At 40.1% G+C, this 23,554-nt stretch overlaps 1 protein-coding gene across 1 annotated transcript in view; it reads right to left on the minus strand.

Annotated features, from left to right (window-relative positions):
• The window catches only part of HSD17B12 (hydroxysteroid 17-beta dehydrogenase 12), a 169,029-nt gene that overhangs the window by 38,566 nt on the left and 106,909 nt on the right, over positions 1 to 23,554 (minus strand). The window contains exons 5-6 of the mRNA XM_005690127.3: positions 10,054 to 10,118; positions 9,156 to 9,200 (exon numbers count right to left, since the gene is read on the minus strand). Coding sequence (XP_005690184.1) covers positions 9,156 to 9,200; positions 10,054 to 10,118 — 110 coding nt within the window. The remainder of the gene's footprint in view (positions 1 to 9,155; positions 9,201 to 10,053; positions 10,119 to 23,554) is intronic.

The raw sequence follows: 23,554 nt of genomic DNA on the forward strand, positions 1-23,554 counted from the left end.
TCTCTAAAATGTACACCAGATCACACCTTATTTCTACTTTAAGGCTCTCTGCCCTCTTGAGCACAGCACTCAAGGAGCTGAACAATCATGTCCTAACTTACTTTCCTGGCCTCTGGTAAGCCACTGCACACCACTCACCTCCTGCTGTTTGAGTCAAACTATTGCCCTACTTGAACAGTCAGTCAAACGTGCTACAAACGAGCCGGATCCTGCCTACGGTACAATGAAAACTGATTGGCTGTCCTGTAGATGGTACTAATTCCATGATAAATAAATCAAGCATTTTGAACTGTTTTTCCACTAAAAGCTCCCATCACAAATGGACAGGAAAATACATATTTACATGAAAGATAAATTAAAATGTTCTTCATTCTTTGGCTGAATGAAGAAGCATTTCTGAATAGCAAACTCCCTTAGTGCTTTGCAAATGGGATTTGACTTGCAAAAAGAGGTTAACAGACAAAATTTTAAAGCATATATCCATCTCTTCTGCTGGTGATACTTCTCGTCAGTATGGCTCACAATATGATAGGGGATGATGTTTAGTAAGTTTGGCGTTTGTCTCCACTAACTCCTTTCGTGGGAAAAAGCATCTATGCCCATGGAAAAAAAGAAGGTGGAAGAAGAACAACGGAGAGGTAGGAGGAGCATTTTATCATCTGTCAAGATACCAGGACTGATGTCTTGCTATTATTTCATCATTATGGTAAAGAAAACTGAGGATCCTCTCCAGTGCGGTGGACTGGTGGTGCTTCATCCACGCTTCCCGCCCCTGCACTACTCATCTGTAAGCAGGGCCATGAGGTGAGCACTGCCAGTACACGCTCACCGGTGCTCAGATGCTGCTCAGAGGATGAGGTGTGTGACCACAGAGCAGAGCAAGCTGGCCGGTTCTAGAGATCAAGGTCAGGACCTTGGCCTTTTTATCACTACTACTCTGCAGACTGCCAGTCCAAAGTGTATGCTTTGGGAGACAGAGGCCTCCAGGGTTTCTCTTTTTTTGTACAATTTTTTTTTTCTTTTACATTGGAGTATAATTGTTTTACAATGCTGTATTAGTTTCTGCAGTGCAATGGAGTGAATCAGCTACATGTGTGTATATATATATCCCCTCTCTTGTTGGACCTCCCTCCTTTCCCCCGGCCCTGTCATCCCACCCATCTAGGTCATCGCAGAGCATCACAGGTAGGTCATCATATAGCTCGCTGTGCTATACAGCAGCTTCCCACTACCTGTTTTACAGCTGGTAGTGTGTTTATGTCAAACCGAGTCCCCCATCCCCCACCATGTCTACACGTCCGTGCTCTTCAACTGTCTCGATCCCTGCTCGGGAACTAGGTTCATCTGTACCATTTTTCTAGATTCCACACACATGTGGTTAATATACGATGCTTGTTTTTCTCTTTCTGACTTACTTCAGTCTGTATGGAGATTGCAGGAGAAGATACTAATTAATGGATATAGAGCAACAACTTTACACTGTTTCTCTGACAGAGGAATTGAAGTGACCAGGAGACTAATGTGGAGCTAGCACTAACAATTCTATAAAATGCAATTTAAAAACACTTCATGTTTTTCATCATTACTTTATTATGATATATTATGAAACACATGTACATAATATAACTGATTATTTTTTTAATTAATTTATTTATTTTAATTGGAGACTAATTACTTTCCAATATTGTAGTAGTTTTTGCCATACACTGACATGAATCAGCCATGGGTGTACATGTGTTCCCCATCCTGACCCTCCCTCCCCCCTCCCTCCCCATCCCATCCCTCAGGGTCATCCCAGTGCACTGGCCCTGAGCACCCTGTCTTTTGCATTGAACCTGGACTGGCGATCCATTCCACATACGGTAATACACGTTTCAATGCTATTCTCTCAAATCATCCCACCCTCGCTTTCTCCCACAGAGTCCAAAAGTCTGTTCTTTACCTCTGTGTCTCTTTTGCTGTCTCGCATATAGGGTCATCGTTACCATCTTTCTAAATTCCATATATATGCGTTAATATACTGTATTGGTGTTTTTCTTTCTGACTTACTTCACTCTGTATAATAGGCTCCAGTTTCACCCACCTCATTAGAACTGATTCAAACGCATTCTTTTTAATAGCTGAGTAATATTCCATTGTGTATATGTACCACAGCTTTCTTATCCATTCGTCTGCTGATGGACATCTAGGTTGCTTCCACATCCTAACTATTGTAAACAGTGCTGTGATGAACACTGAGGTACAGCTGCCTCTTTCACTTCTGGTTTCCTCAGTGTGTATGCCCAGCAGTGGGACTGCTGGGTCGTATGGCAGTTCTATTTCTAGTTTTTTTAAGGAATCTCCACACTGTTCTCCAGAGTGGATGTACTAGCGTGCATTCCCACCAACAGTGTAAGAGGGTTCCCTTTTCTCCACACCCCCTCCAGCATTTATTGTTTGTAGATTTTCTGATAGCAGCCATTTTGGCTGGCATGAGATGGTACCTCATTGTGGTTTTGATTTGCATTTCTCTGATAATGAGTGACATTGAGCATCTTTTCATGTGTTTGTTAGCCATCTGTATGTCTTCTTTGGAGAAATGTCTCTTTAGTTCTTTGGCCCATTTTTTGATTGAGTCATTTATTTTTCTGGAATTGAGCTGCAAGAGCTGCTTGTATATTTTTGAGATTAATTGTCAGTTGCTTTGTTTGGTATTATTTTCTCCCATTCTGAAGGCTGTCTTTTCACCTTGCTTATAGTTTCCTTCATTGTGCAAAAGCTTTTAAATTTAATTAGGTCCCATTTGCTTATTTTTGCTTTTATTTCCATTGCTCTGGGAGGTAGGTCATAGATGATCCTGCTATGATTTATGTCAGAATGTTTTGCTTATGTTTTCCTCTAGGAGTTTTACAGTTTCTGGTCTTACATTTAGATCTTTAATCCATTTTGAGTTTATTTTTGTGTATGGTGTTAGAAAGTGTTCCAGTTTCATTCTTTTACAAGTGTTTGACCAGTTTTCCTAGCACCACTTGTTAAAGAGATTGTCTTTTCTCCATTGTATATTCTTGCCTCCTTTGTCAAAGAAAAGGTGTCCATAGGTGTGTGGGTTTATCTCTAGGCTTTCATTTTGTTACATTGATCTATATTTCTGTCTTTGTGCCAGTATCATGCTGTCTTGATGACTGGCTTTGTAGTATAGCCTGAGGTCACGCAGGTCGATTCCTCCAGTTCCATTCTTCTTTCTCGAGGTTGCTTTGGCTATTTGAGGTTTTCTGCATTTCCATATAAATTGTGAAATTATTTGTTCTAGTTCTATGAAAAATACCATGGGTAGCTTCATAGGGATTGCATTGAATCTATAGATTGCTTTGGGTAGTATACTCATTTTCATTATATTGATTCTTCTGATCCATGAACATGGTATATTTCTTCATCTATTTGTGTCATCTTTGATTTCTTTCATCGGTGTTTTATAGTTTTCTATATTTAAGTCTTTTGTTTCTTTAGATAGATTTATTCCTAAGTATTTTATTCTTTTCATTGCAATGGTGAATGGAATTCTTTCCTTAATTTCTCTGTTTTCTCATTGTTAGTGTATAGGAATGCAAGGGATTTCTGTGTGTTAATTTTATATCCTGCAACTTTACTATATTCACTGATTAGCTCTAGTAATTTTCTGGTGGAGTCTTTACGCTTTTCTATGTAGAGGATCATGTCATCTACAAACAGTGAGAGTTTTACTACTTCTTTTCCAATCTGGATTCTTTTTATTTCATTTTCTTCTCTGATTGCTGTGGCTAAAACTTCCAAAACTATGTTGAATAGTAGCGGTGAGAGTGGGCACTCCTGTCTTGTTCCTGACTTTAGAGGAAATGCTTTTAATTTTTCACCATTGAGGATAATGTTTGCTGTGGGATTATCATATATGGCTTTTATTATGTTGAGGTATGTTTCTTCTATGCCTGCTTTCTGGAGGGTTTTTATCATAAATGGATGTTGAATTTTGTCAAAGGCTTTTTTTGCATCTACTGAGAAAACCATATGGTTTTTATCTTTCAATTTGTTAATGTGTTGTATAACACTGATTGATTTGCAAATATTGAAGAATCCTTGCATCTCTGGGATAAAGCCCACTTGGTCATGATGTATGATCTTTTTAATGTGCTGTTGGATTCTGTTTGCTAGAATTCTGTTTAGGATTTTTGCATCTATGTTTATCAGTGATATTGGCTGGTAGTTTTCTTTTTTTGTGGCATCTTTGTCTGGTTTTGGTATTAGAGTGATGGTGGCCTCATAGAATGAGTTTGGAAGTTTACCTTCTTCTGCAATTTTCTGGAAGAGTTTGAGTAGGATAGGTGTTAGCACTTCTCTAAATTTTTGATAGAATTCACCTGTGAAGCCACCTGGTCCTGGGCTTTTGTTCATTGGAAGATTTTTGATTACAGTTTCAACTTCTGTGCTTGTGATGGGTCTGACAAGATTTTCTATTTCTTCCTGGTTCAGTTTTGGAAGGTTATACTTTTCTAAGAATTTGTCCAAGTTGTCCATTTTATTGGCATAAAGTTGCTGACAGTAGTCTCTTATGATCTTTTGTATTTCTGTGCTGTCTGTTGTGATTTCTCCATTTTCACTTCTAATTTTGTTGATTTGATTCTTCTCCCTTTATTGCTTGATGAGTCTGGCTAATGATTTATCTATTTTATTTATCTTCTCAAAGAACCAGCTTTTAGTTTTGCTGATTTTTGCTACAGTCTCCTTTGTTTCTTTCTCATTTATTTCTGCCCTCATTTTTATGATTTCTTTCCTTCTACTAACCCTGGGGTTCTTCATTTCTTCTTTTTCTAGGTGTAAAGTTAGGTTAGGTTTTTCTTTTTTCCTCTCTGCTTCATTTATTTCCACCATTCTATCTTCTACCTCACTTATCCTCTCTTCTGCCTCAGTTATTGTACCGTTGGTTCCCTCCAGAGTGCTTTTGATCTCAGTTATAGCATTATGCATTATTGACTCTTTTTAATTTCTTCTAGGTCCCCGTTAGACATATCTTGCATCTTCTCAATCCTTGTCTTCAGTCTATTCATCTGTAAATCCATTTTGTTTTCAAGACTTCGGATCATCTTTACTATCATTATTCTGAGTTCTTTTTCAGGTAGACTCCCTATCTCCTCCTATTTTGTTTCATTTGGTGGGCATTTATCATGTTCCTTTACCTGCTGAATATTTCTCTGCCTTTTCATTTTGTTTAGATTGCTGTGTTTGGGGTGGCTCTTCTGTATGCTGGAAGTTTGTGGTTCCTCTTTACTGTGGAGGTTCCTCCCTGTGGGTGAGGTTGGATGAGTGGTTTGTCAAGGTTTCCTGGTTAGGGACACTTGTGTTGGTGTTCTGGTGGGTGGAGCTGAATCTCTTTTCTATGGAGTGTCAAGTAGTGAGTTTTGAGGTGTCTTTGGGTTTTGACTTTTGGCCGCTTGAATTTTAATGCTCAGGGTTATGTTCCTGTGTCACTAGAGAATTAGCATGGTATGTCTTGCTCTGAAACTTGTTGGCTCTTGGGTGGAGCTTGGTTTCAGTGTAGGTATGGAAGCTTTTGGATGAGCTCTTGTCGATTAATGTTCCCTGGAGTCAGGAGTTTTCTGGTGTTCTCAAGTTTTGGATTTAAGCCTCCTGCCTCTGATTTTCAGTCTTTTTCTTATAGTAGCCTCAAGACTTCTCCATCCATACAGCACCAATGAAAAAACATCTAGGTTAATGGTGAAAAGATTCTCCACAGTGAGGGACACCCAGAGAGGTTCACAGAGTTGCATGGAGAAGAGAAGAGGAAGGAGGGATATAGACGTGACCAGGAGAAGAGGGGGAATCAAAAGAGGAGAAAGCAATTTAGCAGTAATCAATTCCCTATGTGCTCTCCACAGTCCGGAAACTGGGGCAAACTGGGTTTGCCCCAGCTCACCGTGCATGTGCTTTCCCGGTCTACATTGCTCAGGCTCCAGGTTGCTCTGCAGGGGAACTGTCTAAATCAGGCCCTGGGTTTTGTGCACTTCCCAGGTCTAAACTGCTCAGGTTCAGGTTCTTGGGTACTCCACAAAGGCACAGATTCGGCTGCACGTGCATTTTGTGCCCTTCCCAGGTCCGAGTAGCTCAGGCAACCAGGTGCTTGGCAAGCACACTGTCCCAGGTGGTCTGTGCATCTTATCACCTCCCCGGTCCCAGCCACTCAGTTTCCCAGGTGTGTCGCAAGAGCACCATCTCAGGTGTGCTGTGTGTGTCCTCTGGGAAGCTGCTCTCTGGCTGCAACCCTCCTGGCAGATGTCAACCATCCAGGATCCCAGGAAGACTTGGTTAGCAACTGGGAGCCTGCTCACAGTTTGGTGGAGGATGCCATCTCTGGGGCCGAGATTGCCCCTTGCCTTCTGGCTCTGGCTGTTGCCCGCCTGCTTCTCTGCCTCTGGGTAGTGGGGAGGTGCTGGTCCACAGCTGGCTAGCTCTCCTCTGGTATTCACTCAGTCCTTTGTTCTGTGAGCAGGCCAGGCTGGGCCTTAGGTTAGAGCTTTTCACAGGAAAGTTCTCTCTCTTTTTTCTTCTCTCTGGTTATCCCACAGTTTGGGTTGCTATTTCATGTTAGCTCCCTCAGATTGTCCTCAGGGCATTCAGGCCCAGTTCTCACCCTAAGCATGCCACCCACACTTCCCTGTTCAGTCCTCGCTTGCTGGTGGCAGATAAGAGCATCTGGGCTACTTCTCTGCTGGGAGTTGCAGTTAGGCGTGTATTCTGTGGGGTTTTTTTTTTTTCCTCCCAGTTATGTTGTCCTCTGAGATTCCAAAACTCCCCACACACCCGCCGATAGAGTGTTTCCTGGTGTTTGGAAACTTCTCCTCCTTCAAGACTCCCTTCCCGGGATGGTCTCCATCCCTAACTCTTTTGTCTCTCTTTTTGTCTTTTATATTTTGTCCTACCTTCTTTTGAAGAGAATGGGCTGCCTTTCTGAGGGCCTGGTGTCCTCTGCCAGTGTTCAGAAGTTGTTTTATGGAAGTTGCTCAGCATTCAAATGATCTTTTGATCTTCTGAATTTGTGGGGGAGAAAGTGGTCTCCCTGTCCTATTCCTCTGCCATCTTTGGACCGCCTCTCCAACACACATTATTTTTTAACTCTCATTATTTTTAAGCATTTGGCCAAATATATTAGAAGGGATTATCAAAACCATAGAACACAGTCCTTTCAAAAGGCAAAAATCATAAAACAAATTATAGACCACAAGTGATCTTAATTTTGATCAAAAAATTTGCTTGCTAAAAAAGTAATAGCTGCATACATTTACTCAAAATCTTTACCACCTCTGAGTTTAACAAAGTAATAGAAACATTTTTTAGAGCCTTTAGTATGCTCTGGGCACTATTCTAAGAGATTTACACATATTACCTTGTTTAATTCCCAAAACAACTCTGTAAGGTAAAGAGAATTATCCTCCTCAATTTATAGATGAAAAACTGAAGCACAGAGGGTAAGTAATTCACTCAAAGGCCGTATTACTAGTAAATGATGTAGTTATTTAATTAACTTGAAACCTTACACAGATTATTGAAGAATGATTACATTTACAAAGCATGCCAAGGGAAATACCTTTAAGACTATACAGATATATGCACATTAACCATGTTTTACAAGCATTAATTTTGTGCACGTGTGTCTTGAGCCAAAGCTACTCACAGATCCACTTGTTTGTAGTTTGCCTCACACTGAATCTTACTTGAGAAAAAATCTTGGTTAACCACAACAAAAAAGATAGAGCAACTATTTGTTTTATAAAATTGTCATCTGACAATGTCATTCACTTGAGGTGCCTTTAGGGAACAAGCTGCCAGATGTCACATAGTGGGCATGCAACAACGATGTGGCTTTCTTTTTGCTAGACCTGCTTTACCTGAATCAACTATATTGCTAAAATCACATAAAGACTAAATTAACTACACACTTTAAAAGCAACATATACATTATACAGGGAGAAGCACAGCTATCCGTATATGAAAAGTTGAACAAGACATAATAAGATTTTATGGTCTCTGAACTTGGAAAAAGATTTTAGGGTCCTTGAATTTGAAATCAACTGTGTAACGGTTATGATTTCTCAGGACATGAAGACCCAAGGAGAAATTTTCTTTAAATGTTCACAATTAAAAAAAAAAAAAAGACTATGCCATATACACAGTTACATTCTTATTTATATTTATCTGGTCAGTCCAAATAGTTTTAAGCTTTTTTTTTGGTTTTCTTAAATTAGTATATGAGTTAATGAAAATATCAATAATTTTGCTGTTCCATCAGTATGTTCAAATTTAAACTACCTGACATTATGTATGGAAATTCTGCCTTAAGCAGTATTTTCTGCTGGTCTGGTATGTATAATCAAGGTATGCTATCTCATTGTAGTTACTGTTAAAATAAAAGGGGAAATGGAAATTTTCTGGTGGTCCAGTGGTTAGGACTCCAAGCTTCCACTACAGGGGGCACAGGTTCGATCCCAGATTGGGAAAATAAGATTCCTCATCCTAAGAGAGGTAGAGAGGGATGGTTCTGAGATGCTCATACTTGCTAGCTATTCTTCCTTTTAGCATATGTTAGCTGTGGTGTCTTTTGTTGGCATATACAAGTGACATGGCTATAATGCACGTCTAGCAACTAGAAATGAGAGTAATTTTCATGTGTGGCTAATAAAAATCATACTCATTACTCTGGGGTCCCACATACAATGCTTTTCCACAACATTTAGCTCATCAGCTTACGTGGACCACAGGAGATATGGACTGGAAACAGTAGGTTAGCAATGAATTATTCATAGGTGAAAGCTTTGTAAAAAGAATCAATCTTCAGCCTAAGTTAGTCTGCATATTCCCAGGACTCACTATGTTTCTGTAGAAGTGTTTGTGTATAAGAGGCATTTAATAAATGTTCAGCTGCTAAAAAGGAGAACTATATAGATATCTGTTTGGTAATTAGTTCTTTCTACTTCCTGAAAACATAAGGAAATAAATTGCTTTCATCTGGAATACATACTTGAATCAAAATAAGAGCTGACTGAAGTGAACAAACTGATTCAGTGTTTTTAAATAGAAAGATCCAGAAAAAGGTGACGTATTTATAAAGAAGCTATTTATAAAGATGACATGTTTATTATAAGTTTCCTTACCTTGCAAACAGAAAGGACATTAACATTTATCAGTTTCTTGATGGTCTGCAAGAGAAATATTGATCATTTTATATAGATTTGATCATGGAAGTGATCATATTATATATAAGATAGATAGATAGAGATATATAAATAATCCAGAGATGCATTGAAACTTTCCCCAGATACAGTATAGACCTTGGAAACGGACAGGATTTGGGGTAAAGAGGCAGCTTATATTTTACTCTCAGTATTACAGTATTTTTCAGCTAAATGCAGCAATTCATGCTAGTATACAGAATCCAAAGTATACATACAAGTGAAATCTGCAAGCGAAAAAACCACACTAAACCTAAAATAAATATGCAATTTCCTCTCTGCTAACATGGAAAGAAGAAACTATTGAATCTAATATTTTCAACAATTTTTAAAAATTTACATTTTCTTTCAATAATATGTTTTCTAGTTTTTATTAAAGAATTAGACATGCATCGCTTTCATTTTGCTAGAGCTAGTTTACCTGAATCCACTATATTGCTGTATATTACTAACACCATTATGGCTTTTAAATTGATGTTTAGAATCCTGATACTTACACAGAGCTGCTTTGATGAAATCAAAATGATAGTAATAAAACTGGAGCTATTATTGAACCTAGCATTGTACAGATGAGATGATGAATATTTTCTCATTCGATCCTTCTAACATCTCTGTAAAGCTGCCTATATCATAGACAAGGGAACGGAGACTAAGGGTGGCTGGGTCATTCCCTGGGGAACTCAGATAGTGAGTAGAAGGACCAGGGTATGAACCTCGGCTGTTAGACTCCAGAGCTCAGAGTCTCAACATTATACCATATTGCCTCACCCATGCCTGCACACATTCTTTCTATGACCACAATCTACAAAAAACAACTTACATTGTCCAAGTCAGGAACATCCAAAAAGTATTCCGGATACTCATATGACATTCCCACATTGTTCACTGAAATAAAACAAGATCATTAGCTAGCTACTATACCTTTTGTAGATTTGACATAAAGAGATTAAAAATAATGAGACTAAGATGATACATACAATTACATAAAATGTTGTTTCTGTCTTGAGTGATCTCTCTATCCATAATCTATCTGTACAGACAGTTCAAATGTCTCCTCTTTCACTAAGCCTTTCTGTATCCAACTCCTGGCAAAAGGACTTTTTATTGGCCTCCCAATTCCATAGCCCACTGGAGTATGTGTACACTCCACCTCTGTAACACATCTGTAGATACTGCTTAACCTCTCTCTCTGAGTGTGCGTTCAGTCGTGTCTGACTCTTTGTGACCTCATGGACTGTAGCCCACCAGGCTCCTTTGTCCATGGGATCATCCTGGCAGGAATACTGGAGTGGGTTGCCATTTCCTCCTCCAGGGGATCTTCCTGGCCTGAGGATCAAACCTGCATCTCCCATAGCTTCTACACTGGCAAGTGGATTTTTCACCTCTGAGCCACCTGGGAAGCCCAATCTCTCTTTAGATCTTCAATTTTCAGAGTACAGTAGAAAGATCAGAGGATATAGTTATATATATAGGAGACTAAAAACTTGAGTTCTACTTACAACTGTTTCAGAAAATATGTGACTTGGGATAAGTCACGCATGATAATGCATCTCAGTGTCTTCCCCTCTTAAACGAGAGCACGTTTTAATCATTCAACAAACATTTGCCATTCACTTGTGTGCAAGACACGTGTGAAGAACCAGAAAAACCACAAACAACAGTTTGCACCATGGAGCAAACTATCCGGTAGAAAGAGAAAGACATAAACAAAAAGAATGAACAATTATCTCATTACAAAGTAGAGAGTGCCGTGGGGCCTGTCCCAGACTTCATCTGGGAGGTGAGGGAAGGTTTGACATTCACGGAGGTTAAATAACTTGCACAAGACCATAGAGCAAAGTAAGGCTAGGATTCAAACCGAGAATATTTGACTTCAGAGGTGTCTTAACCGCTAATTAAAGCCATCCTATGACTTCATTCCTTATTCAGCTCAGGGAAAAAAAAAAGTCAGTAATAATTGGATAATAAACAGAAATCTGATAGCAATGTTTAATAAAACTGTAAGGTATCAGAAAAGAAAGGTTTCAGTAGCAAAAAGATAATGAAATTCTGATCATTCTGCTCAAGCGTATAAGGAATTATGCCAGATACACCTGATAGTAGTAACATTAACTTTTTCAACAGACTAACAAAATTAGTGGCTCAAAGGAACTCAATAAAGGTTCTATATTTAGCACTGAGCCAGTCACTTGAGGCTGTGACTCTCAAGATTTTACTGGTACAATTCGGTCAGGATGGCTTGAACAAGATCACTGAAACCTGTCTGAAAAATCTGTAAGCAAAGGACAGTAGCAAAGCAAACTGTATTTAATTAAGATTCATGACCATCTGAATAGGGATGGTATCTAAACAGAAAAATAACAGCAGGTTCAAATCCATTTTTATTTTATTCAAAATGTTCTCCACCCACCAGGGATTCTAGGAATCAATTCTTTAAAGATCAGCAAAACTAGTTGAAGGTGCGGGTTTGTGTTCATTCGACTTCGCCTTAACCATCCACAAGGTTATAAAGGATGAATGACTTATTTACAGAGAAATAGCAACAACCAAAAGATCTGTTAAAATGTTAAACTATTCTTTAGAAAGTCAGTGTAAGATTACAGGAGTCCTCAAGGAAAGGTTTTTGCCGAACTGTAATGTTCTTCGGGAAAGAAGATTCCATCACACACTGTGAACTTCATCTCTCTTCACTCTCTTGTATCTAGAAAACCTTCTAGCTGTAGGTCTCTGGATCTAGAATCTAGATCTAGATTCTACGTCTCTTTCTAGCCAATGGAAATACTAACGTTCCTTTTCAAACTGCTGAAGAAAACTGAACAGTGTTACTATAAATCTTTTACAGTCTGGGATTTGGATTTAGAAGGAAAAAAAAAACCCAGGAACTCTGTAAGCAACACCATTAACTTTTGCCATCTTGCCAACTTGTGTTACAAGGGCCAAAGTCAAGCTAAGGATGCCCAAACATAACTAATTAAGCAAAGAAGTGATACTCTGGGTAAGGTTGTGTCTACAACACAAAGCCTTCAGATCTAATTGAACAAAGGAAAGACATCACAGCTATCTACTCACATGGTGAAAATGTGATCATCTAGTTACACAATTCTAAAAGAAAACACAGTCAACAGAGACCTTTAATCCAAAAAAATAAATGGTATTATGTATAAGGGCTATGCTTTTATAATCAAAAATAAACACAGGAAAAAAAAAAAGTGTTAAAACTGGAATAGACCTTTCAGAGCACTGAGCCTGACTTTATGAGGGGAAATACATGCCAAGGTCACACTGGTAAGTGGTCCTTTACTCTTAAATCTCTTGCTATCTTATTAGTCAGACCTTTTGCTGGTGGAAGATATGCTACCTGTATTCTCTCCATAGTAAGTAATCACTGCATAGTGCTATTATTTAAGAGTTCAAGAAAAACAACTGTTGCTCTCAAATGTTATTTCCATAAACTTGCACAACAGTGAGAATCTTTTGGAAAAAGTAAACTCATTGCAATTTTATTTCGAGACGTTAGGTGGCAGCAACAACCAGACAGCAGGCGGAAAAGGCAACCAAACAAGCAGGGACTTGGAAAAGGAAGAAAACAGGCTTTGGGTAGGAGGGAAGGGTGGAAATATTTCCATTATAATTTAATCTCATTAAGAATGGGTACATGCAATACCATCTTCTTATATTACAAGATTCATTACAGGATTCGCCAAACCAAACAATGCCACAAGTTGTTCCAACATCATTCAGATAATTGAAAATCCCGTTTAAACGGTAGCGTTTTAAATTAGCATTAAATATTTGTTCATTAGTGAGTTTCCTTGAATTCCTCACGTCAGGCACCAGAGGCAGATTGAAATTTTTGTTCAATGACCTGAAAAACCCTTTTAACTCATGTAACACACCATGTCTTTCAGAAAACAAGGTGTTAAATGTACATGTAATCTCAGAATTCCGAGCACTACCCCGACAATCATCACAGGACCATGAACAGATAGAAACTCTTTCCCATCCATTTCTCAGTGGAATTCTAAGATTGGGAAGAGCTCAACGGAAGAGATGAGGCAGACGGAGAACAGAGGTGAAGACAGGCCAAGAACAAGGACAAGGTAAGTGGAAAGAGGAGGAGGTGGTGGACCCCTGCAGAGAGGAACTGTCAGTGTGCCAGGTTCGACAGTGCTCTCTCCATGTCTGCCATCCAGAACTTTCAAAACCACCGAAACTGGAAAGCATTATATTTTAAAGGCTCGGAAAATCCACAGAGTATTTCTGAATGTTATATAAATATTCTAAATTACACCATACTGCTGTTTAAAAATTATTTCTACCTATCATACTTTTAAAAAATGACGAGAACATACACAAGATTTGTTTCTTCTGAATTCATTTTCTGCTGCTTCTACCCTTACTGGACTTGCCATCCTTTATCAAAACCAGCTGCTGTAGAGATAATGATGTCATTAGGAAATTCAATTTCTGGCATCTGGGTTGGGCATGAGGGAGGAGCAAATGACAATAAATTGCTAGAGAATTAAAGTCCATCTGAACGAACACAAGAGTAACAGATATGGGTAACCACACACAGACCACCTTCAACCTGCTGCCTCTGCCAGATTAATCACACATAAGACATTAAGGCAGTTTAAAAACTCACTGCCTAATGACAGGGTTTCCTAATACATAACAAATAATGTAGTCTTCTCTATTTCTCTCTCATCACATCAAAGTAGAAAACATGACACTAAGTTTACATTTTGTCACATTTGTAGTTGGATACGCTAATGCAGTTCATTCATAAAAAACTGAATTTTAAAAACTGCTGCCACCTCACTTTATTGCAAAAGATACTGAATTTTTAAAAATGTAGACCCAAATAACACCATGAGTGGAGAGAAACTTCTCTTATTTTAAGCTTTCGAACCAGGAGGGGATGGATCTCAGAGTCCAACAGACCCAGATTTGTCTGTAGCTACCAGGTCCTAATAAGATGCAGGTGATTTCACTCCAGCAAGCCTCGGTTTCCTCATCACCTTTATATATAAACTAGGCATAACAATTTAAGCATTAAATGGGATAATACACATAAAATGTTTAACCCAAAGCCTGGAACATACTGTGTCTATGGAATTCTCCAGGTTACCCACCCAAACTAAAGTGGGTAGCCATTCCCTTCTCCAGATCTTCCCGACCCAGGGATCAGACCCAGCTCTTCTGCATTGCAAGCAGATTCTTTACTATCTGAGCTACCAGAGAATCCCAAGTGAAACCCCTCAAAAGTGTGGCAGTGGTGGGGTTCCCTGGTAGCTTCCCCCGTGGCTCAGACGGTAAAGAATTTGCCCGCAATGCAGGAGACCTGGGTTGGATCCCTGAGTCGGGAAGATACCCTGAAGGAGGGCGTGGCAATCCACTCTAGCATTCTTGCCTGGAGAATTCCATGTGCAGAGGAGCCTGGCAGCCTACAGTCCATGGGGTCACAAAGAGTTGGACACAACTCTTATGTGAGCGACTAATGCTTGGAATACACTAGTCTGTTAATAAGCGGAGAGTAAGAGTTGTTATTGCTGTGCGGTCACTTATTCAACAAGGGTTTACTGAACTCCTATTTTGCACCCAACACTAGGGTAGGGGCTGGGGCTGCAGCACAAGTCAAGGTCTCCGTTTTTATTGTACATAACCAGCATTGAAGTGGAAGATCCATCTAAAAGAGAGCCCTAGGCAAGAGTTAACCAGAATAACTTTACACGGATTGAATTTATCCTAACTGTTCCCTCTTTACTTCATTCAAGTAATCTAATCTTACAGTCTGCGGAGTTTGGAAAGTGATGCAAAGAAAATTCCTTCTTTGCCTTATTTAACATATTGCTGGAGCTAGCACATGTTCAGACTCTGACAGATGATATTTGGAACAGCAAGTAAAACATTTTGCAAACTTTACAGTTTTCCTACACTTGTGAGTAGCAATTTCTAAATAAAAGAGAGTTTACAAGGCTTTAAATCTACAGCGCTTTTACTCAGAAATTGAAAAATTAAGACTGAGTCAGAAGCAACACAACAGAACATTTCAGCTCCACTGTTTAATTACAAACTGCTACGTGATGCTCATTACAAAACCATGTAAGATTTGCCATCCATCAAGTTGGAAGAGAGAATGAGGACAGAAGGATGGGAGAGGGCTGGTAGTTAAAGCTCAGTGAACGGGCGGAATGTGTGTCAGTTCATGAATGATGGTTCTGCTTACATTTCTGAAATCACAGATAATTGCCCAGTTTTAAGCTACAGGTTTTGCTTTAATTAATATCACTAGTGGGTTTTGAGTAAAAGGAAATATATTTGAATTCAACCTTATTCTCACTTTAGAAATCCAATCTTGTTCAATACATCTGATGGAACTGTAAGGCACTATGAAAGTGAAAGTCACTCAGTCATGTCCTACTTTTTGGGACCATATGGACTCTACCCATCAGGCTCCTCTGTCTATGGGATTCTCCAGGCATGAATACTGAAGTAGCTTGCCATTTCCTTCTCCAGGGGATCTTCCTGACCCAGGAATTGAACCGGGGCCTCCTGCATTGCAGCCAGATTCTTTACCAACTGAGCTACGAGGGAAGCCCATAAGGCACTATACTTAGTCTAATAACGTTCCTGATGAGTCTCCTAAAAATTCCATGTACCTGTTCTGCTTGCCATGATTGGCTGCATCAGGCTTCTGCTTCATTCAGCCCAAAGGAGGGCGTTTACACCAGATCCCACTGTCTACTTGAATCTCCACTTTGCTTTCTCACAGCTTTCTCAAGTTTAACATAACTCAAAATGAAATCATCATTGTTTTCTACAGAATTGCTCCTGGTCCATGGTCTCTTGTCTTAGAGAAATAGCCCCCAGCTACTCAAGTTGACGTGAAAGTTGCTAATTAGTAATTGTATAATCTTGGACTGCTTTTGAATGACTTTGGCTACCTGATGCAAAGAACTGACTCATTGGACAAGACCGATGCTGATAAAGACTGAAGGCAAAAGGAGAAGGGGACAAAAGAGGATGAGATAGTCAGGTAGCATCACTGACTCAGTGGACATGAATTTGAGCAAACTCCAGGAGACAGTGGAGGACAGAGTAGCCTGGCATGCTGCAGTCCACGGGGTCACAGAGAGTCTGACACGACTTAGCGACTAAACAACAAAATAATCCTGGACAACGCATTTAATCACTGTAAGTCTGTTTCTTGTCTGTTAAATGGGATAGAAATATTAATATCTATCTTATAGGATTGTTGGGGATTGAATGAGATTCATTAGCATGGTGCATGGCATATAAAAACCCTTTGTGAATCTCGGCAATAATAATTAAAAGCAAATTGCTACTATTCTTGACTCCTCAGTCAGGCAAGACCTCTGATGAGGACCTCATCGGAAGCTAGTCCTACTTCCATTTAAACATATCTCCAGTCAATTCACTTCTATCCATTCCCACCGCCATCATTCTAACATAAGCCACCCTTATCCTATATTTCATTGCTGAAATAGCCTCATCAGTCTCGGCATCAATCCTTGACTCTTATACTCGGGAGTCAGAAGGATCTAAAATGCTAGAATGGTATCAACCGCTTACAACTGTACAGTGTCTACACTGTCCTGTCAAAAAGTCGAAACGTATCAACCTGGATTTCTAAGCCTTCTGTGGTGTCACTTAATCTCCAGACTCTAGCAGTACAATCTGTGCTCTAGATTTACAGACCTTCTGTCAGCTCCTCCAACCTGCCAAGCACATTCACCTCAGGGTTTTTATACATCCTGTTTCTTCTACCTGGAAACATCTTTTCTTGCAGGATTAATCAGCTTTCAGGTCTCAACTTAAATATTACTTTCTCGGAGAGATCCTCTCTGACACTCTTAGCCTTCTCGGCAATTTACTCTTTCATTACATGAAACATATTCCTAATTACTTGCTCAGTGGCTGTCTTCCATGAAAGCAAAAACAGTATCAGTTTTGCTTACTGCTATCTCTCCGCAATTTTACTTGTTGAATGAGTTGGGGCACAACTATCAACACACAGGAAGGGACTTCCCTGATGACACAGTGGATGGGACTCCGCCTGCCAATGCAGGAGACGAGGGTCCAATCCCGGGTCCAGAGGCCTCCACACGCCATGGAGTAACCAAACCTGTGAGCCACGACTACCGAGCCCACACGCTACAGCGACGGACGCCTGCGCACCGAGATGGGCTCTGCATAAGGAGACGCCACCGCCGGGAACAGCATGGCAGCAAAGAGGAGAAGCCCCTGCTCACCGCAACTGGAGGAAGCGTGCACACAGCAACAAAAAGACCCAGTGCGGCCCAAAATAACTAACTAAATAAAATTATTTTTTAAAAAAAATAGGATCTGCCTGTAGCAGGGGGGCAGGGAGTGTAGGGTGGGAGAGGAAAACAAACAATTAAAAAAGGAAAAAGGCTGTATTATGAAGAATTCTGTATGATATAGTTTGCCTGGTCCTTGTCCCAGATTCCTGAATAGAAATGTCTAAACCCTTGGAATGTCTTTGTTATTCATGGCGGGACCTTTGGATCATATCTGAGTTTAAGCTAACGAGACAAAAAACCTGGGGTTAGCCACTGGTGACTAGAGTTGGGGCTTTTAGCCAGCCCCACCTGTGGAAAAGGGATGGGGGCTGGAAATTGAGTTGAATCACTTGGCCAAAGGTTTGATTAATCATGCCTAAATAATGAAACCCCAATAAAAACTCTGGACCCTGAGCTCGATGGAGCTTCCTGGTGTGTGGAAAGGGTGATGAGTCCTGACCCCACAAGGCCAGGGCACAGAAACTCTGCGTCTGGACCCCTCTCGGACTTACCCTTTGTGTCTCTTCGTTTGGCTGCTCCTGATTTGTATCCTTCACAAGAAAACTGTAATTTTAAGTACAGCAAGTTGCTGCACCTGAAAGGGTCATGGGAAACCACAAATTTGTGGCCAGTTGGTCAGAAGTGCAGGTGGCCTGGGGACCTTCAAACTTACAGTTCGTGTCTGAAGCGAGCACAGTCTATTTGGGGACTGTGTCACTGTACCTGTGGGGTCTACACTAACTCTGGTGGTTTGGGACAGAACCTGAATGTATGAGAAAAGAGAAGTTTCAGAAATGTCCCAAACTCCAAGAAGGCATGAAAATTATATCCTGGCATAATAGAGTAAATTCACCCTCTCTACAAACTACCATCCTACCATGCTCCTCTAATCCTTTCTTGCATACTAAAACAAAAGCCTCTGTCCTTTCTTGAGCCAGAGTCATTTTATACCTGGGCTACAGGGCAAGGGGTAAAAAAAAAAAAAGGAAAAGGAAAGAAGGGTGTTTCCAGACATCCAAAGTTTATCACTGGTGCTCTCTCAACTAACCTTATCTTGCCCTTCTATTTTTCGTCCCCTCTCTAGCCACCCTTGGGTTTCCCTGGTAGCTCCATCAGTAAGAATCCACCTGCAAGTCAGGAGACCCAGGTTTGACCCCTGGGTTGGAAAGATCCCCTAGAGAACAAAATGGCAACCCACTCCAGTATTCTTGCCTGGGAAATCCCATGGACAGAAGAGCCTGGTGGGCTACGGTCCATGGGGTCACAAGACCTGGACATGACTTGGCAACTAAATCACCACCACCACCTAAGCACCCCCACTATTCATCAGCCTACCACTACAGTTAGCTCTTTAAGCCTCGATACTTCATTTCAAAATGATTTCTCCACATCTTTCATTAACTGAAATAGTCATTCCTCAAGGTGACTGATCCAGCAAGTAGGCAGTAAACTGAATACACTAATACCAATAAGATGTAAATGAAGATGTCACTGCTCTTCCTGAGACATTTACATTTCAAAAGAAGGCACTTTAACACTAATTTCTAAATAGTAAAGTTCCTGAGAATGGCAAGAAGATCATCTGTAGCTTTACATATTTTAAAACCCTCTGAAAAAGCAGCAAGACTCTTCTACTTGTAATTTCCTTCATCAACTGGGACTGAGAAGCCACATAATAACTTCCCAAAGTGCTTAAGATTTCTCCCCTCCTAGGGTTCCTAGAAAAGTTTTCCTCAGCCCAGTTCCTACCGCCCTGTGGTCCCCACTCTCAGCCATCTGTTTCCTGACACTTTGGGGACTGAACTATAATGAAGCCTTCTAGAGATCTCAACCAAACTAATTCCCTGGGAGTTTGCCATTTTGAAGCTAACTGGTCCTTTCCCCCAAGCAGCTAATAATATTTTTGGTCTTTTGTTAAGAAGCTTTGAAAATTAAATATAAACAGTTACAGTTACAGGACTGATCTTAACTATTAATCTCTGCTCAAACTATCTTTTAAGATACTTAATTCCCAACACTCAACTATTTTCCATCCCAGAACAAATACTAAGTTGTAGGGGGAAAAACAGAACACAAATGCTTCTGATGTTTTTCCCATAATCCATAAGGCTGCATAGGTAAGGATAATCAAGAGAAATTTTGCATTCAGCTGAGAAGGGAAGATACCAATTAAAAAATGACCCACCAAATACATTAATAGGACAATTATTTATTTATGAAGGGCACAGGAAGAAAAGAGAATAATGTCTATCTCAGATTTTGCAATCAACTGACTTTTATTGTCTATATATACGGTTGTTATTTAAAAGATGCCTCTTAATATAATTATGGGCACTGTGTAGAGACAGAAAAAAGTTGATGGGTAATCAACAGGTCTAAGACCCTAAGCCATTACATATCGACACCCGGCACCAACAGATTTTCTGGACTCTACAAGTTACATAAATAATGGCCTATGGGTGGAAAGGACCTTCACAGCACTCGGCATAGGGAAACTCTTGGTCCAGGATGCATGAAAAGCTTGAAAAAACCTATGGTTGATTTTTTTTTTTAATGAATGACAAACTAAGCATCTTTTTCCAGAAGGACCTTTCTATTGTTGCCTCTAGAATAAAGAATGCCGCTATTTTAAAAGTTAAAAAAAAGTCAGAGTGGAATTTGAAACAAGCGTTGTCAGTGGCATACTCCAAAACCAAGCCTACTCCCCTGGCCCTGGTAGAGCACGCCGTCTGTGATGTAGCGCATGTCCTCCAACCAATCTGGAACACACATGAGAGTCCCTCTTGAGCAATCGACTGAGCATTCTAACAGTCACATTCTGTTAACCAGTTGTTTGCTCACTGAAAGCAGGACTGATGTCATTTTCTCTAAATAGCTGGAGTTTGTTTTTAAGTTTTCTTAAATCTGTGTTTCTTGGCATTTGCCTGAGAAGACAGGAAATGTTTGCTTATTTTACCCAAAAGAGTAAAGAGTTCATCGTCTCAACCTTACACATTTGCAATCTGATCAAGTTATGGTGAGCTTTCAGTACGAATTCACAGAATTCCTGGCCATATTTTCCCCCACTTATCTTATTGAAAAATTAATATTTCTTTCCTAACACATAGCATTTTCTATTGCAATTTTGAAAACAGAAATTCTCTATTAAGCACTGACTATGCTTTTAGTGGTCAATGCTATTCAAACAAATGGAATATACCTTGGTGATTTTTATTTCTTTTTATCATTACTGGTTTCATTAAAATTTCTTCAGCAGAAAAAAAAATCTTTCTTATGACTTAATATGGGTTAATTGCTAAATCTTATTAGAAATCAATGTATATGCTTGTTATTTTAGGTAATATTATAAAGGTAAGACTGACATTAAGCAGAGGAGGAAGGAGGATAAATTATTTTACCCTTCTTAGACAGAGGTGGGGGTATAATGGGATCTGGACTGGGGTGGGGAAGAGGGAAGAAAGTGAAGGGGCTATATGTTCAGGTAATAATAATAATATAAAAAATCAACACCAGACCCCTCCCACAAGTTCTAGATGGTAACACCCACACTAGAGAAAGAACTATAAGATTTAGGTTGAAATATGACCTAGTAGTAAGATAAAATTTAGCTCATAAGGACATTTTAATATTTTCCTCAAAAATCTTGGCAAATTAAAATTACAATGCAATATATCTGCTAATAAATGTCAATAATAATTATACAAAGCTTATGATTAAGGAGATAGTTCTGACAGAGTAGGAAGAAAACCAAGTGTATAGCCAATTAATAGTATAATGAATGTGAAAGTGCTGCTATAAACTTTAAAGGAGCATTAGCTCTAATTATTTTTATTACTGAGCTGTAACCAACCTAGAACTGAAAACTTAAGTTGTCTGTGTATGTGTGTGGGGGCCCAAGTAAGTATTCAACCAAATCGTTTAATTACAGTATAACTTCAGAGCCACACTGTTAAGATTTTAACCTCAACCTCAGCACTGCTGAGATTTCAGCCTGATCATCCTTTGTGGAGGGAGTCTATCCAAGCACTTGAGCGCGTTTACCACCATTCCCTCCCGCCCTGCACAGGGGCCAACAGAGCCTCCTCCTCTCTCCTCAATTAGTGACAACCAGAAATGTGTCTGGATATTGCCAGACACTGCAAAATTGCCCAGGTTAAAAGCCATGTCAAAGCGTAAGAAAAACCTCACAGTTATATTTATGGCTCTCCCACACAAACTGAGGATGAGAGCGAGCCAAGATGAACTGGAGACAGATGTCTATCACTAGGCATGTGTGTGGCTCAGATGGTAAAGAATCTGCGTGCAATGCAGGAGACCAGGGTTCGATCCCTGGATCAGGAAGATCCCCTGGAGAGGAAGGAATGGCTGCCCACTCCAGTGTTCTGGCCTGGAGAACTCCATGGATAGAGAAGCCTGGCAGGCTAGAGGCCACCGGGTCACAAAGAGTCAGACACTACTGAGCAACTAACACTTTCACTAGGTATGGGTGGCTACCGAACATTTAAAATGCAGCTAGTCTGAACTGAGAGAATGTTATAAATGTAAAACACACCCTATGACTTGAAGACTTGGTATGAGAAAAAGAATATAAAATGTTTCCGAAAGTGTTATGTGGACTACTTGGTAAAGTGATACTACTTTGGATACAGTGGGTTAAAATAAAATACATTACTAAAATTAGTTTCATTTGTTCCTTTTCATTTATTAAAAATGTGGCTATAAGACAGGTTAAAATCACATACCTGGCTTGCATTATATTTCCAGTGGACAGTGCTGAACTTGTGCAAAAAACTACCCCTCCTCCACACTAGTTCCAGGCAGCCCGTGATGACACAGAGCTCTGTCCCAGTTTTCCTCTTTACTTTCTCTCCATTCTCCTTGGATTAGCTCCAGTCTCCTTTCTCCAATGAGACAACTACTCAGAGATGACTGACCTCTAAGCTCTATCTCTAGTTCAGAGCTCTACTGAAAACTAGACTCATATGTCCAGCTACCAACTTGACAACCCCACCTGGTGGGGAGGGGATGAATTGGGAGATTGGGATTGACATAAATACACTTCTGTTGTGGTGGTTTTGTTGCTAAATTGTATCTGACTCTTTTGTCACCCGATGGACTGTAGCCCACCAGGCTCCTCCGTCCATGGGATTTCCCAGGCAAGAATACTGGAGTGGGGTGCCATTTCCTTCTCCAGGGGATCTTCCTGACCCGGGGATCGAACCCTGGGTTGGTACTGGCAGGTAATCTCCTGCACTGGCAGACGTATTTTTTACCACTGAGCCATCAGGGAAGCCCATATATACAGTACTGTATGCAAAAGAGACACCTAATGAGAACCTACTGTCTACTGTGGGCAACTCTACTCAGTGCTCCATGATGACCTAAGTGGGAAGGAAATCCAAAACAGAGGAGATACACGTACACATATAGCCGAGTCACTGCGCTGTACAGTAGAAACTAACACAGTACTGTAAAGCAACTATACTCAAAAAAATAATAATTAAAAAAGAACCCATTTGGGCATCCTAGAAGAACCCCAAACTTAAACGATCCTTGTTCCCAAAAAGCTTCCCTTTCTAGGATTCCCCATTTCTTAGATGGTATTACCGACACAGGTGTTCAAGCCAGAAACCTGAAGGTCATCAAGAGTTCTCTTGCGTCGCTCACATGCAGAGTCCTGCTTCCTTGTCTCCCTTCCTATTCCTGGAATCGTCCTTTTTCCTACCCTACCGGCGAGGCCAAGTCACCATTATTATTTCCCATATCAACTCTCCCATTCCTTTTATCCTCTTCATTACACCCTGCCCTCACTGTCTCAACACTTATCCCACAGATAACTATTTTTGATCAGGGTCGTCTTTCCATTCAGAACATTATACTACATAAAGCTAGGTGCTTTCTTGTTCACTGTTGTATCTCCAGTTCACTGACTGGTGAATGAATAAAGAAGGGTGGAAACTGCTGACTCGCAGGCTGCAATTTACTAACGGGCTG

The sequence above is a fragment of the Capra hircus genome, chromosome 15 (genome assembly GCF_001704415.2).
Source record: "Capra hircus breed San Clemente chromosome 15, ASM170441v1, whole genome shotgun sequence".
Taxonomy (NCBI): Eukaryota; Metazoa; Chordata; class Mammalia; order Artiodactyla; family Bovidae; genus Capra; species Capra hircus.